The sequence below is a fragment of the Prunus mume genome, linkage group LG3 (genome assembly GCF_029339155.1).
Source record: "Prunus mume cultivar Tortuosa linkage group LG3, ASM2933915v1, whole genome shotgun sequence".
NCBI lineage: Eukaryota > Viridiplantae > Streptophyta > Magnoliopsida > Rosales > Rosaceae > Prunus > Prunus mume.
In genome coordinates, this window is record NC_142700.1 from 7,383,150 (window position 1) to 7,398,638 (window position 15,489).

Below are 15,489 nucleotides of genomic sequence, written 5' to 3' on the forward strand. Positions count from 1 at the left end.
AAAGCTACAAAGGAAGGAGAGCAATTGAAATAATAATAATGGAGGTCCCCACATTGGAGAAGACGATATGATGCTAATTTTGACGTCTCACGATTGTTGGCATACACATTTTTAACCTGCTGCTTTTTTTTATGACATTTTGAGCTCTCTGTCCAAACCCAACAACTCGAAAGGCTTTGGCATTGCTGCATAATGCATGAACAAGACCCCAACAAGAAGAGATAAGAGATGCCCACCATATGCATCTTGTTCTGCACAAAATTCAACCCACCGCCCAAGAAACTTTCCAAAGCTGTGGATGGATGCCTTGCCACACCAGATGGGAAAAGTTAAATTCTGATTAAAAAGAAAAGGAGGATCCAAGTTTAAAAAAAATTGGGGGTAGGTATACCGCAATTGTGAAGTGTTTGACAATTTATTTTTGCCTTTGCTTTTGGTTAACAACTCAGTATCTCTCAATGCAGCCCAAAAAAAAAAAAAAAAGCGATTTCCCTTAAATTGCTTTTCTTAAAGCAGTGAGACCAATTAGGTATGAAACTCATCATGCACATTGCTCAAATGGAAAGAAAATAAAAAGTAAAAAAAAATTATGGAAATTTAAATATACCCAATAGAAACAAAATTTGTAATCCTACTCTTCTTTTTCCTTTTTGTCCAAAAAGTATTTGACAATATTTTTCTGTTCAATTTCTGAGGACTAAAAAAATCCTAAGAGAAATTAACATGCACACTGGCATTCATGACAGAGTTGCATACAGGGCAATTGAGAAGGGTGGACCCACACATTGTACACAGGCACAAATGCCTGCATGGCAGTAACAACACCCTTGACTCCCTCACCCCACACCTCTTACACATCCTATCGCCACCACCACAACCACCGTTTCCGCCGCCTCCAACCACCGCATCACCACCATCAACCGCATCTTCATCCCGCCCGTAATCGTTGCTGCCGCAGCTCGATTGCGCATCGTCTGCCACCGCGGCGGCTGCGGGGCCGCCACCAGCTTGGTGCTCCTCGCTAACGTGCGCCAGGACTTGCTCTAAATTGGTGCGTAGAGAATTGGCTGCGGCTTCGTTTGTCTGCGCCATGTCCCTCCATATTTGATTCTCAAGGAATAGGCTTTTGACTCGCTCTTGAAGGACCCAATTGAGCTTCCCCATCCTCTGTATCTCCTCGTCTTTCTCCTTCAGTTTCTTCACGATTCTCTCCTGGATTGCCGACACTAACAATCTCGATTGCTGCTTTCTTTGCTCTTCGAGTTCCATTCTCACTTTCTCAGTCTGTCAAAATAGCCATAGAAACCAAAATCAGCTCAGAGGAATAAAATAAATTTTCTAAATTTCATGACAATGCTCTGTCTCATGGCCAAGAAAACTGAAGGAGATAAGAAAAAATGAAAACCCAGGTTTTTGGATTTTTCATTCATTATGGTGAATGGCACAAGGCTTTATAGAAAGCATGAGTGAAAATTTACTTGGCCTAAAACAGGGGAGAGAAACAGAGGAATATTGAACAAAGAGAAAAAAGAAGGGGAAGATATAAAAGATGGTAGAGGAATCAAACTTACATGTTGGGCGATGAAGCGATCGATCTCAGATTGCTGTTGTTGGATCTGAAAGGCAATGTCTTGGTCGATAAAAGACGAGGCACCAACGGACATTTTGCTCTTCTGAGGGACTGAGAAATTGTTGAAGTCGTTGATTAATTGGTCTCTAGGCCGCTTTCTAGGAGCAGATATGTTGTTGTATGTGAGACCACTCTCCGCCTGCTTGTTCATTGAAGCTTTATTTGCTTCACAGAAAGGCGATTGGTACATGGGAAGCAGATTTTCAGGCATTGTTGTGGACAAAAGCAGGCCAGAGTCCATCTGTGTACTGTAAATATTGGCGGTTCCTTGGTTGGTTTTGATGAAATCTCTGCAAAAATCAAACACAACCCACGTAAGAAAATTGAATACCAGAGAAAACCCATGTAGAAGAAGGTGATTTGAAGGGCTGGCATGTACCTATTTGGGATTAACTGAGATGGGATAAGACCCGCATGGTGGTGGTGCTGAGCTTCAACTGCCATGAAGAAGAAAGGTTGGTTGGTTCTGCTATGCTTTTCTTGTGATTCTTCTAGCTCTTCTTGCTCTGTTGTTGTTGTTGCTGTTCGAGAGAAAATATAAAGAGAAATGGAATGAGAGCTTCAAGAGAATGAAGATGAAATGAGGCAGAAAGCACGCAATAGAGGTGGCGACTAGAGAGCCTGAATCAATTTATTAGGCTGAGGCAGAGAGAGAGAGAGAGAGAGAGAGAGCAAAAGTTAAAGGTGTTCCCAACAAAGAAAAATCCCATTTTTATACAATAAAAAAATTTAAACTTTTTTTTAATTTGAAAAAAGAAATAAAACTTAAAAAAGAATCCCAAAAAAAAAATTAATTGTAAAACATGGAAGTGACAGATTTTGTCAGATTTGGTCCAATTTAAGTTTTGTTGATTTTTCCTTATCCAGAGAAAAAACCTCCCTTCACATTGCATTTACTCATGGATTTCATCTGGTCTTTCCGTAATTAGACCAAACTTCCAGGGATAGTAACGGAACTTCTGGAAGCTGACTGGGTTTTTTTTTTTAATACCAAAACGCTGTGATTTTCTGCAGTTAATGGCGTTGCAGCATATCCGCCACGTATCCGATGGCGTGGTGCCCTCCGCAGAAGGCTGCCACGTCACCAAAATGGAGCCAAAGGACTTTTCCTGAAACCAGCACAGCAGCAGGGCACTCGTTGTGTACGTGACTTTTTATTATGGGATTTTGAGAAGAGTGGGGCCCATTGGGCACTGTCCCACGTGTGACGGTGTGTGCGTGTGAGGACAATAAAGCTGACCCACTAGCCACGTCTGGATGGGGCCCCCACTCTGTCCTTTGGAATGGAGGTGGGGACAGACATTGTGGGGTCAACATTTCCGTTTCGCAGCGGTTTCCCCGTTTTGCTACCTTGTCCCCTTCCTTTAACTGGCGGTCTCCGTGTACGGACAAATCAAGGGTGGAGGGTGAGTGATCCGGTGCGGCACGGGTCCACCAGTACTGTGCGCCTTCATTCACTGTCAACAAACTAATGATCGCTTCCAAACTTTTTTCAAGTGTGGTGTTGGGGCGGTGTTTTGTGATTTGTCTGTCTCTTAGTCAAACTGTGCACACAATAATAATCTTTGATTAGTAAAATAATTAATTCATAAACATTTGCGTATTAATAGGAAATTAGATCGCCCATGAACCACTTAATTAAGAAGTACAGCTATGGATGAACAAATTAGGTTGAATTAAGTGCATGCCAATTGAAATTAATTATTGCTTAACCCATAAGCACATGTGATTTCTTTTGGCTTAAGGGCCCTATAATCTTTTTCCTAGCTGTTTTATTACCCTCTGAGATACCAAATCCTTAGGGTGGTTAAGGTATGTAACACTCCATAGACTTTTTTTAATTTCCCCAATTGCCAATTAGGGTTAATATATTTATTTATAAAAAAAAACTTCCATTATGATTTGAACCATTTGTTGAAGTGAAAGTAACTTGAGCCAAAACTCATGGGTTGGGTTAGTTTTTGTTTTTATTTTCTAATTATGGGTTAATTTTTATTAACCGAAAGAGAGAAAGAAGAAATTAAACTTGCCATAAAAAGATTCCATGCAATGAGATGATGAGACCATTCTGAGTTGTATGCTTATCTCTTGTATTGTAAAACACAACTTGTCCCATGCCATGTGAGTACTTTTCTTTTTTGTTTTTGTGTTTTTGAGGGGTGTAGATCCAAACCAGTGATTAGAAGAAAACTAAACTCTTCCTAAAATGGATTCAATAAAAGTTTGGCTTCTTCTTTCCCATTAAACAAGCATCAAATTCAGTTTATATTGAGTAGGTTATACCTTCTAAGATTCCCTCAAATTAAGAGTAAAACATGAATCAAACATGCCATTAATATAACTCGTAATTAATTTTAATCTCCGAACAATCCGACTGCTAATGGTATGAAATTTTTTATGAATGCAATCTCCCTACCGTTTGACAAATAATGCATATACAAATCACATTGTCTATCTTCAATTTTACATGAAATGCAAACTCTTCTCCAATTTTTGGAATTCAGGTCACTCGTAAGGAATGCATCATATGGAGTAATTTTCTAATTACTCACAAATAATTTCACAGCATTACTTTATTTTTTTTATAGTCAAAATCACGTATATGTTTTTAATCCTCCCATTAAGTTCTTTCCTAACAGGTACAAGAAATATTAAAGTCCTACCAATTTTCACAACCTGCAGTACCAAAAATATAGAGAACATTAACTTAGAGTCAAAGTCAATGGTAAAGTTGCAGCATGAAGTGAAATTATTGGCATCTAAATTTCTGAGGCACCAAAATTGAATTTGGGGGGCCAAAATGTGCAACCAAATTATGGGGTATTGACCAAATTGAATTTGAGAGAACAGTAACCCCACCTTGTCTGAAACTATCTAACATCTTCTTTAATTCCCTCACAAACACGCACAATCGAATAGGAAAGAAAAGGAGAGCATAAAGAAAAGGAAGGAAAAGAAAAGCATTTGCCACCAGAAAAAAGATAGCAAATGTAAATGTAGACAGATGGATTCCCATATCCACTATCTCATCTCTCTCTCTCTCTCTCTCTCTCTCTCCTCTTTTTCCTTCCTTGTATTATTGCTTTGCATTCATCATCCCATTTGGGCTCATAACGTATGCTTCACTTTAACCACCTCAAAAGAAAATAAGGGTAAAATACAAACCAAAGAAAAAGGCATGCAAACACGAAACAAGGAGATGGACGGAAAATCAAATCATGCATTGACTATTGCATGCTGCACTGTTAAGAATGCTTGCATATATTACTAGTAAAATATCGGTTCGGAATTTTTTCTTTATATAAACGATATTGAGAGAGGGGAAATTCGAATACAGAATCTTTGAATGTATACATTGGCTTGGAATTGAATCTGTGAAAAATGAAAGGCACTAAAAATAAAAATAAAGATAAAGTTTGTGGTTATGCTTATCTTATCAGATTTGTTTTCGATTTGACAAATACAAAACATACTAATAATAAACCCTCCTAGCACATGACGGAAAAAGCTTAACGTACATAATATAGTTTTTTGTAAAATATGGAACATAATGGCATATTCTAGCTTTGTGTTTGTTCCACAAATTATGATTCCTAGGTGGAGTTTTTTTTAATGACATTTTCTATTGAGCTATTGAGCAGGATGATAACATACTAAACTCACACACACTATACGGATGCTAGGACTCGAACCCATGACCTTTCTTAGGAATAGCATTTGATCCAAATTACTACACTATTGGGTCCTTTGCCCTACGCGGAGTCTTAATAGTGGCTTAAAACCCACTGTTTATTTTCCTTAGTTGATTTATAGCTGGTTCAAATTTAGATTTATTTTAGAAGTTTCCAATGAAGTTCCTAGAATTGCATCACCTTTTCACTTCACATCTAGTGTTGCAAGCATCAATGGCCACTAGCCAGCCATGCCGGCCCTTTATTTCTCCTTTTATATCCGCAGAGGTCGGTTTTATATGCCAACCACTTGGAAGATCCCATGATGATTCTAAAAGTTTTCAAATGTGGGAACCACACAAGTAGAAAAAATATATGTCATGATGCAAAAGCATCTAGATATGTATGGTGGTTCTGATAACCAAGAAGCATATCTCCTTGTTTAATGTTATAAGCACTATGATTACTTTCCACTTGGATCATCTTGTTCGAAAAGCTAAAAACTAAATGATAAAAGTAAGAATAACAATGAATTGACGTTTTCATTTGGCTTTGTATGGAAAATATGATGGCTTTCACATATGAATTTGAATTATTTCGACAAAAACTAAACAATAATTTAAATTAATAATTAAGTAGATTCTTGTTTAATATGTTATTTCTTGATAATTTTGCATTGTGACTATGAATTTGAACTATTGGATATAGTAACTCTTGTTCGAATGCCATGTGTTTGGATTCATAATTGGACAATATGATGTGTAAGATTGCCCCGTAAAAAAAACGTAATTATTATAGAAAAATACTCTCGAATACCATTATTACTATAGCAAAGTTTTCAAATAACACTATCACTATAGCATGTAGTTCCATTATATCGATATCATCTCCATATTATGTCGATATTGTCGATATTAAAGTATTATGTTGACATCTAACATTTTTAAAGGGTATATAAATAAAGTATCAATATTTTGTTGGTGCTGTCGATTTGACAGAGTAATGATGTTATTTGAGAATTATGTAATAGTAAGTGATATTTGAGAGTATTTTCCTTAACTTAATGAAGTAAATATAACCTTTGCAAGGAAGAGGTGAAGTAGGATTGGGGAGCTTTTCTGAAGTGGGTAGCTAAATGATCAAAGCTAGTGAAATGGAAGTCATGATAAAGTCATCATGCTTTTATGCTAAAGCAAAAACGAGCACTTGGTCCCTCCAAAAGTCCAAAGATCCGTAATTTGAGGACATATGCTTAATTAAATGTGATTATTGATTTAATTGACAATGAAACCAACCCAATTAGTGAAAATTAGGTCAGTCATTGAGATCAGATGATTCGACACCACTATGTCGTGTTCATGAATGCCGCCGCCTCAATTGTTAATCAAATGCTTAATGTGGAACTTTCCCTAAATTAGCTCAATTTAATATCCTCGGATGTTCCAGATGATATGCATATGCATGGCCAATACAACACGCACTTTTCAAGCATTGATGTAATAATACAAACAAGTAAAACCACAATTTATACATTTTAATTATAAATATCTCATTCTTGGATTGTTAAAGTTTCTCTCGTGCTATCGAATTCGCGAATTACTTTATTATAGAGAAAAATTGGAAATTAGTCCGGACGAAGATTCCTATGTTCTCACCTAAAGGCACTTTCAACCTGTTGAAATAAAGAACTAATTCTACCCATGTTTTAAATAATTAGATTTGGTTAGACTGTTTAATCATGATTCCCATAATGATGGTTTGTTTGAATTGATCAGTCTAGAATGCAAGAAAAAATTAGTTGAAAAATCATTGTATCCAACGAATTTGATTCCCAACTTTAGACGCACCATAACATGTTTTGTCAAAGAAATAGTTGAAATCTCCCACTCATCCTTGTTCCCTTCACAAGATGAGATGAAGTCTATATAAAGAAAAGGACATCGACAGTCCATATTTTGCCATCTTTTTCCTCCTCCGAGTAATCGACTTTGCATTTGGCATTAATAGGTTCAATATTATTCTTGGCCGCAACTTCGTGCACCGCAGGCTTCCACTCAAATCTATTCTTGGATTTCTGCCTAATTGACAAACAACGCAGCTAAGTAAAATAAATTGAATTCTCTTTGACAACACAAACACACACCAAAATGGAACCAAACTGATGGAGACGTGAGGAGGGGAGGTCGTTTTCTTGGAATTTCTCTCCATTGGAGGCTGCAGGACAAAACAACAGGGATGGATAGAGAAAATTTGTGCATATATTATATAGGGCCACAGTGTGGTCACTGGTCACGTACTTTTATCAAAATTATATGCTGCCCTGAAATTGTGGGCCAAAATCTTTTGCTTTCAATCTCTCAATGATATGATTGAATAATGGGGTTATGTTCCTTTTTGAATAGGGTTGATTCCATCTTGGGGTCTAGTCAAAAATTGATGTCTCTCTGTCTTGTCCAAATGAAAAGCCTCGAAATATTATATTATGAAGTTTTTGTTTATTTATATTGGTATTTTTCAAGCAAAAACTCAATCTAAATGTCTCTTTCTTTGACTAAGAAAGCCTTAACTTGTAATGACAAGCAATTTTTTGTTTGTTTAAACGAATGTGCCTAATGGGTCCCCATGCCTTTGCTATTTAAAGCCAAAGCACAGCATTATCCCTTTATAATTCAACTTCCAACCACATTCTGCTACGCATCAAAAACCTAGAAAAAAAAAGTATGCAATTTTGTTTCTTCTACGAATGTCACCTGCACCCCATTATACAGAAAAACTTATATGAAATGAGGAGGGGATAACATTGTTTTACTTATTATTCCCTGCTAATCACGCTATGCTAAGTGAAAAAATTATCACTCGTGACATAGCGTGATTCAACGAGAATTGTAAAACAGTGATATCCCGTTGCATACAAGTGTTTCTCCCCATTATGACACAAGGAGGAGCTTGTTAATTAAGATGATATTATACTAAATGAGAAATGAATATATTTATTTACTAATAGAGCATATATATTACAAAAATTACCATTGTGTAGGGTTGAGTTTTTGAGAGATAAAGCTGAAAGCAATTTCACGTACCCCCACTTTGGATTTGATGACTTTTGAAGGCGTGAGGCACGTCAGGAATGATGCATAGAGATATGTATGCTGCTGGAGAAAGCGACCATGGCTTATCATCCTTTTCTATGTCCACTTTGATGGATTGGGTCTACCTATCCATTATGATTCTTGTGACACACCAACGGTAAAATTAAAAGCTGCACAACCTTGCTGTTAATAAAGCAAGAGGATGACTTATTCTAATTTATTAGATTTTTTTTACAACACGATAAATTATTATAATGTAAAAGGAGGGGGATCGAACTCGAGCGTAAAAGGACAGACACACTTTCCGTGTTCAACTGACATAACTCACATCTACTTAAGTTATTGATAAGCAGGTGTCAGAGATTACCTACTTAAATATAGAAATTGATACATTATTAAGCTTTTAATCACGGGCTCTTCTTGGTGAAGTGGTATGTGTATATATATTCTCCTTTATGACGCCTTCGATGCCACAATAATCACAAAGTTGATTTTGGCTTTTGATGAGGTGTGCAACATAAAAACAAAACAAAGTCGTACTCACAAAACGAACTTTTTTATTATATTTATTTCAATTATTTTTTATATCACACCGTGCTTTCTACATTACCTAAATATGCATTCGTAGAAATCACAGAAGAAACGAAACAAAACAAGATGACGAGAAATTGGACCAATTTTCTATAATTTGTCCTCTTTTTACGTTACTATATTTTTATATTTTATAAATTGTTTGTTGGGCATTTCAGAATTGAAGTGGAGAAGACGTGGGTGCTATTAATGTTTGACAACAAGATGAGAAAAAAGTAGATGCAATATATTTAGTCTGCGTCCATACATCGAGTTCAAAGATTTATTACTTTGGCACAAGTTGAAGACCAACAGAAAACAAAATTGTCGGCCCAAGATGGATCCCGAATGTCAAGTCAATGTGGTCGTGCTCATACCCATTTCTTTAACAAATAATTGTTAATATATATAAATGCATTTCATGCAATAAGATGGAAAAGTAATGTTTGTGTTTGAGGTTGAAATAGAACGCCTACATTATTGTTAATTAGGGCACGACTAACTAATGACTTGTTATTGAATTTTGTACTAACAAATATTATACATGATAAGAGTCGAAAAAGCGGTGCCAAATTTGAATCTTTTGAATTTATGATTAAGGGTGTTGTCAAACGAATCCTAAAATTAACCGAGGGCACTTTACTAATAAATTATTTATTGAATTACTAATTTACTCTAATATAAGATGACCAAAAATGACATATTGAATTGTGAAATAAATGTAATTTTAATAAGTACACCATACTTACCATATTCAACCATAATCAAACATGTAAGCCAAAAGCCCTACTTCCAAAAACCTTAGAATTAACTGAAACAATTTGTTTCATCGTTATTTAGTAATTGATTGATGCAAACAAGTCTCATGGATGCTTCAGACATATCGAGGAAGTCATCAAAAGAGGTATTAACTTTGGTATTTTTGGTTTAGGTTGAAAAAAAATAATTAAAATTTAGGTTTGTCAGATGAAGCATCAAGTTCGGCAACGAGTTTGTGGTCTGATGGAGTGTTCGGCAGTGGGCTCTCGAATGAGTTCGGTGTTGTATGATAGAGTATTTTTGTAGTTAATTTTATATTTTGATTTAAATATCAGAATGTACTCAACAATAATTAATTAACAAAATTAATAACCCACCCCCAAAATAAAAAGAATAATACATTCGGTTTGTTAGAAACAGGTGGGATGAGCACGGACAGATTTAAACGTCAAGTTCAAATAGAGTAGGGATCAGCTTTTCCAAACCAACCAAAACTAAATTAATTGCAGCTTGGTTCGCCTCATATTAATTTGATTTGAGCGGTGTAAACGGGACAAACAGTTTTTACCAATTTCTAAAAATATGTGTGTAGCTAATGGAATGAGTCACTTGTTGAAACGCAGAGCTCTCTTGAGACAGATAAAACCATAGCAAACATAGCACTAGGTTTTACATTTTGCAAAAGGCTAGTACTATTATTACAATTCTCCAAATATGCATGAAAAATCTATATACTTTGCGTTGTCCATACATGAATAAACGACTGTAGTAGCGGACTACGCATTTAGCCCGAAATTTGGATATATAATTGTCTACTTTATTAAGAAGATACCCGTTCTCCTATAACACAACAAAGTTTATAAATAAAGCGATGTGCAAGATTTCCCGTGTAGAAGAAATGTGAATTCCGAAATCTTCATTGGGATTGAATGACGCTAGAAGCTTGGTTTCCACTGTATATGATTGCGGAAAGCATAATTTGCAGGACATAACTAATTCGTGTATCATGGAATTAGTTGAGAAAATGATATGCATGCCTCATGAACAGCAAGCTGTCAGTTCACGTCTGTCTGCTTACATAAATTCAGTACTATATATGCTCCAGGAAAAACCTAATCACATGCACCGTCTGCCTAGTTACTTGACTCTAAATCAAATCCCAATATTTCAAACCTCCGTACATTGCACATGCCCTTAACTTAGGAGGAAACTAAATATATTGTTGCTTTCGAGCATGCATGTCCCTAATCAAATACGTTCAAAGATCCAACAATCGCATTATTGTCAATAACGATTGAATAATACGATGATTTGTTGCCTAATAGCATCTTACTCGTTGAAAATAAATGAATTTTTTTACCTACTACAAAAGCTTATGAAATAACCAATGTTTGAAATATGAACAAATGAAACTCTGTTCTAATAGCTAGAGACTTTTGAGATTTAACATGGAGCTAGCATAACGTTCGAGAATTAATCATATTAAACATGTATTTTATTACTTAAAGCATGTGACGTCCGGGATATGATTAATTATTCCTTGCTAATTTCTTTCAAATTGTCGGAGATAGGTTTAAGCGTGGACATTTTTGTTAGATAAGTTAATAAACTAATGTGGATATATAATTATGGGCTTGTCCATTACAGATCCCTACATTTTCTATTTTCTAGACATATACCCATCACTCTATAAATCTACGTGTAAAACCCAATTTCAAATTTAAATGACTAGTAGGATATAAGAGGTCGTAGTATTTCTATGTTTTTACATTGTTGCCACTAAACTTCATATTTTATTTATAATTTATTTCAAGCATTTCATTAACTGTCATAATTGTAATTAATATACTCCATATTAATAGCATATCAATCACCCCATTTCTTTTAGTTGTCATTCCCTCTCACATCTCACCCCCTAAAATTGCAAACAAAAAAAAAAAAATCTGTAAATTACATATCCAATAATGTACCTATGAAAAATATAATATAAATATATACATATAAAATATAGGTATATTATTTACCCAAAAAAAAATTCAGTTACTTTGTAATTGCGTATATTTTTCATAATTAAAAATAGGTACATCATTTACCCACAAGTAAATTATTTTACAATATACCTGTAAATGTGTATAGGTACATTATTAGGAGAGGAAAGATAGGTACATTATTAGAGGAAAAAAATAGGTAAATTATTTGGAGAGAGAAAATAGGTTCATTTTAAAAAAAATTACTTTTAATAAAACAAATAATAGGTACTTTATTCAGAGAAAAAAGGCTATATTATTTATAGAAAAAAATAGGTACATTATTTAGATAAATAATAGGTACTTTATTCGTAGTAGGTATATTAATCAAATGCTAGGTACATTGGATGACATATAATACCTAAATCCTAATTGTAAGTACATTAAAATTAATGTAGATATATTGGATGTGGTATAATGTAGGTATATTGGAATAGATAATTATGTGCACTTTTCATACTAGGTAAATTAAATTTTTCATAAAACAAACAAGTAATAGGTACATTATTTTTTCAACATAATTAGTATGTACAGTTTTATTCAGAAACAATTATAAAGTGGATTATTAGTCATGTATAATTCATAAAAAGAAAATAACATAAACATTTTATTAAACAAACCGATTACCCAAATTTGAATTTATTGTTAATTTTTTTAAAAAATGTTTCAAAATTAATTCCTACATCCATTACAACCATTTGGAGATCTTTCCAAATTCAACATCTGTCATTATATATAATCCAATTAAAAACTGTTTTCATATTGATTCCTACATTAATATACAAAATGCAATAATGGCTTAGTTGGGGGTATTTTTGAAATCTGAAAAGTACAATAAATCAGATTTTATGCTTAATTAGGTAACTTGCTGAGTTGGATCCTAGTCATGGGTTTTTACTTATACAAATTGGGTATTATTTATAGGAACAAAAAGTGAAGGGTTTTAGGTACGGCAAATTGAATTTGAAGGGTATAAGCCAAATTTACTATATAATTATTCCTTGCTCTTAATCAAGTCCTTAGTTTGGGAGGTGCGGATGTCGTGGTTTGAGCTTGGTGTGGAAATTTTGCAGCCTATATTAGGAGGTCCAAAGATGTGTTTTTGGCTGAACAGGTTGAGGTGCTGGCCGTATGTGAAGGCTTGTTGTGGTGTCTGGAGCTTAGACTTCTCAGCTTTTGGTCATATTATATCTCTTGAGTCGTCAACTATCGGAGGTGATCATCTCTCATGTGTCTCGTCAATGTAATGGGGTGACTCATCGTTTAGCTAGATACGCTTTGTCGATTGATAGTTTTGCGCAATCAAGCGAAAACCCTCAATCAAAGGTAATGATTTTTTGTTTTGTTTTTGTTTTTGCTATAGATTATTATAGCCGGAGCACTTGCTTATCCAATTTGGTGTAAGAAGGGGGAATAAAATTCCTCATATAAAATAATTAATAAATAATGGTGGACGGTCTACTCGAAAGCAAAATTTGATGATGCAGATTTGCTGTGGATTTTGCCAAAACTGGATTTGGACCCATTATTTGGGATCTTTTGTCCCTCCGTGACCAGCATGAGACTAATTGGAAACTCAGAACAAGTTAATTATATTTTAAACCTTTCTGTTTAGGGATTTAAAATATAATTAGAATGACCATGTTTATCCAAAGCATGCATGTTTGGATGGTGACTGTCACCATTTCTTTTTTATTTGAAAACCAAATAAAAATAATAGTGCTCCTCCGACTCGTCGGAATCTTATAATATCACAGAGCTTGTGAGCCTTGTGATTAAAAAAATGAATTTTCGTTTTATTATTTATTTATTGGATGGTGAGGTGGAGAACTCATTGCGACATGCAGAGCAGAGAGACAGACAAAAACAAAAACAAAAGAACGAAACAAAAACATGTTTGTATAGATTACGGTCTTCCCACGCCATTGAAGCCCAAATGTTGCTCTCGTCCTCCATTAATTAAGGCGTGATATGAAGCTATCATCTAAGGACGATTATTATTCACAAGAAATTGAAACAGAAGCTTCCTTCACTTGTGTTTTGTGTTTTCTTTTTGTTTTTGTTAAGGATTGAAAGCGAAAGTCGACCTAATTAACATGACCATAACATGTCATGCAATTAATGTGTCATCAAGTTGAAAAAAAAAAAAAAAAAAAATCAGTCCAAATTGTGCAAAAACCCTCTTGAATTTAGTTAGGATGTACCCATAAGAGAAATGTAGTTAATTACATTTAAACTTATATATAATATTGGATTCAGTAATTTAATTTGAAAATTAACATGGGTCCTATGATATGATTTGTTATCATCATTACACGTATTATGTATCAAAAAAATCACATCACAAGCTGTTTGATTGACGTAATGATGGAAATTTATTCATTATGTTGTTTTCATATTAAGTTAGGATAAAATTATTCTAGCTTTTTTGTTTTTTGTTTACGATAAGAAGAACTTTCATTAAACAACCTCGAAAAGAACCCTACAACATAAGGATTAAGACAAAATGTATAGAAGTAGGAGGCCTAAGATTTTAACTGAAATACAACATGCATAAACTTTTTTTCGGTCTCGACCACCATGTATGTTTCCGAGCCATGAGTATTCATTGTTGGAATTGTCGACGGCTTGGGAATCCTAAGACACTCCGTCGTATCATCGAGAAAAAAAGGCCCCAATGTTGTATTCTTAGTCATTGGCAATTGATGATTCAATTTGAATGATATTAGTCATTTTCAATTTGCCCTTATTTATTTTTGGATTTCCTAAGAAATCATTTACACTTGCATGTTTTTTATTTGAAAGTTGAGAGGTTTTTCTGTCTTTTTTAAAAAAACTTTGGCTTTTTTCAAAAGTGAAATTTTTTTTATGGCTAAAACCTAAATTTACTTTTAATAATAATTATTGGGCATGTTTGGGAGGTTTCTATAGGTGTTGAATTTTATGTTTAAAAAAAAAGTAGAACAAAAAGAAAAGTCCAAATTGAGATTTGAAATGTTTTAAAAGTCGTATAGTGAATTTCAATTGAAATGATACTAGCTCTAACCAAAACGGATAAATTATTAGTCCTTTTCACTCACGTTTTTTCTAATTATCACGAATGTTTGACAAGTTTGATCAATGATTTAATTTTCTGTTGAAAAAGAAAAAAAAATATATTAATAAAAAGGTCGCATTGCTTTCACATGCAATTGGATTTGATTGTGTTGGCCGGCCGTTTAATATTTTGAATCGTCTTCTTCTTTTTAATATTTTTCTTTTCTTTTTACTCGATTCTAAATGTGCAGTGACAAATTTATTTATTTTATCACTCAAGAATTGTCACACATCAAATCGACCAACCTACGTGGCTTGTTAAAGTATAAAATATTAGATGTCGGTAAATGCTCTCTTAATTTTTAATATTTTGTAGCTCAAGTAGTTAAGAGTAGTTATTTTTGCACTCGAGATACTGTGTTTAAATCTCTACTTATTTATTATCACTTGAACAAAAAACACAAAGTGCACTAGTTAAACAATAAAGTAACCCCTAAAATACTTTGCTCACATTAACAACCAACTAAACTAATCTCTCTGACAATTATCGCTCTGCCAAAGAAATACTTGAACTCGATATTATTGGGCCTTCAGAGCTTAGAAGTATCCCCCAAGCAAATAAACGTGTAAATGGAATTTGGAACCTCAACTTGTGGGCAAGAAATTAACCTTTAATCCCTCAAAATTGACCTTAAAATTTTCCGTAG

At 34.3% G+C, this 15,489-nt stretch overlaps 1 protein-coding gene across 1 annotated transcript; it reads right to left on the bottom strand.

Annotated features, from left to right (window-relative positions):
* Positions 1-613: 613 nt before the first annotated feature.
* On the bottom strand, positions 614-2,326 carry LOC103325413 (BOI-related E3 ubiquitin-protein ligase 1). Its single transcript, XM_008227568.2, has 3 exons — positions 2,010-2,326; positions 1,572-1,920; positions 614-1,284 (listed from the first exon to the last, which is right to left on the bottom strand). Exons 1-3 carry the CDS (start codon positions 2,072-2,074, stop codon positions 709-711), a joined length of 990 nt encoding a protein of 329 aa, XP_008225790.1. The 5' UTR covers positions 2,075-2,326; the 3' UTR covers positions 614-708.
* Between the last annotated feature and the right edge of the window lie 13,163 nt (positions 2,327-15,489).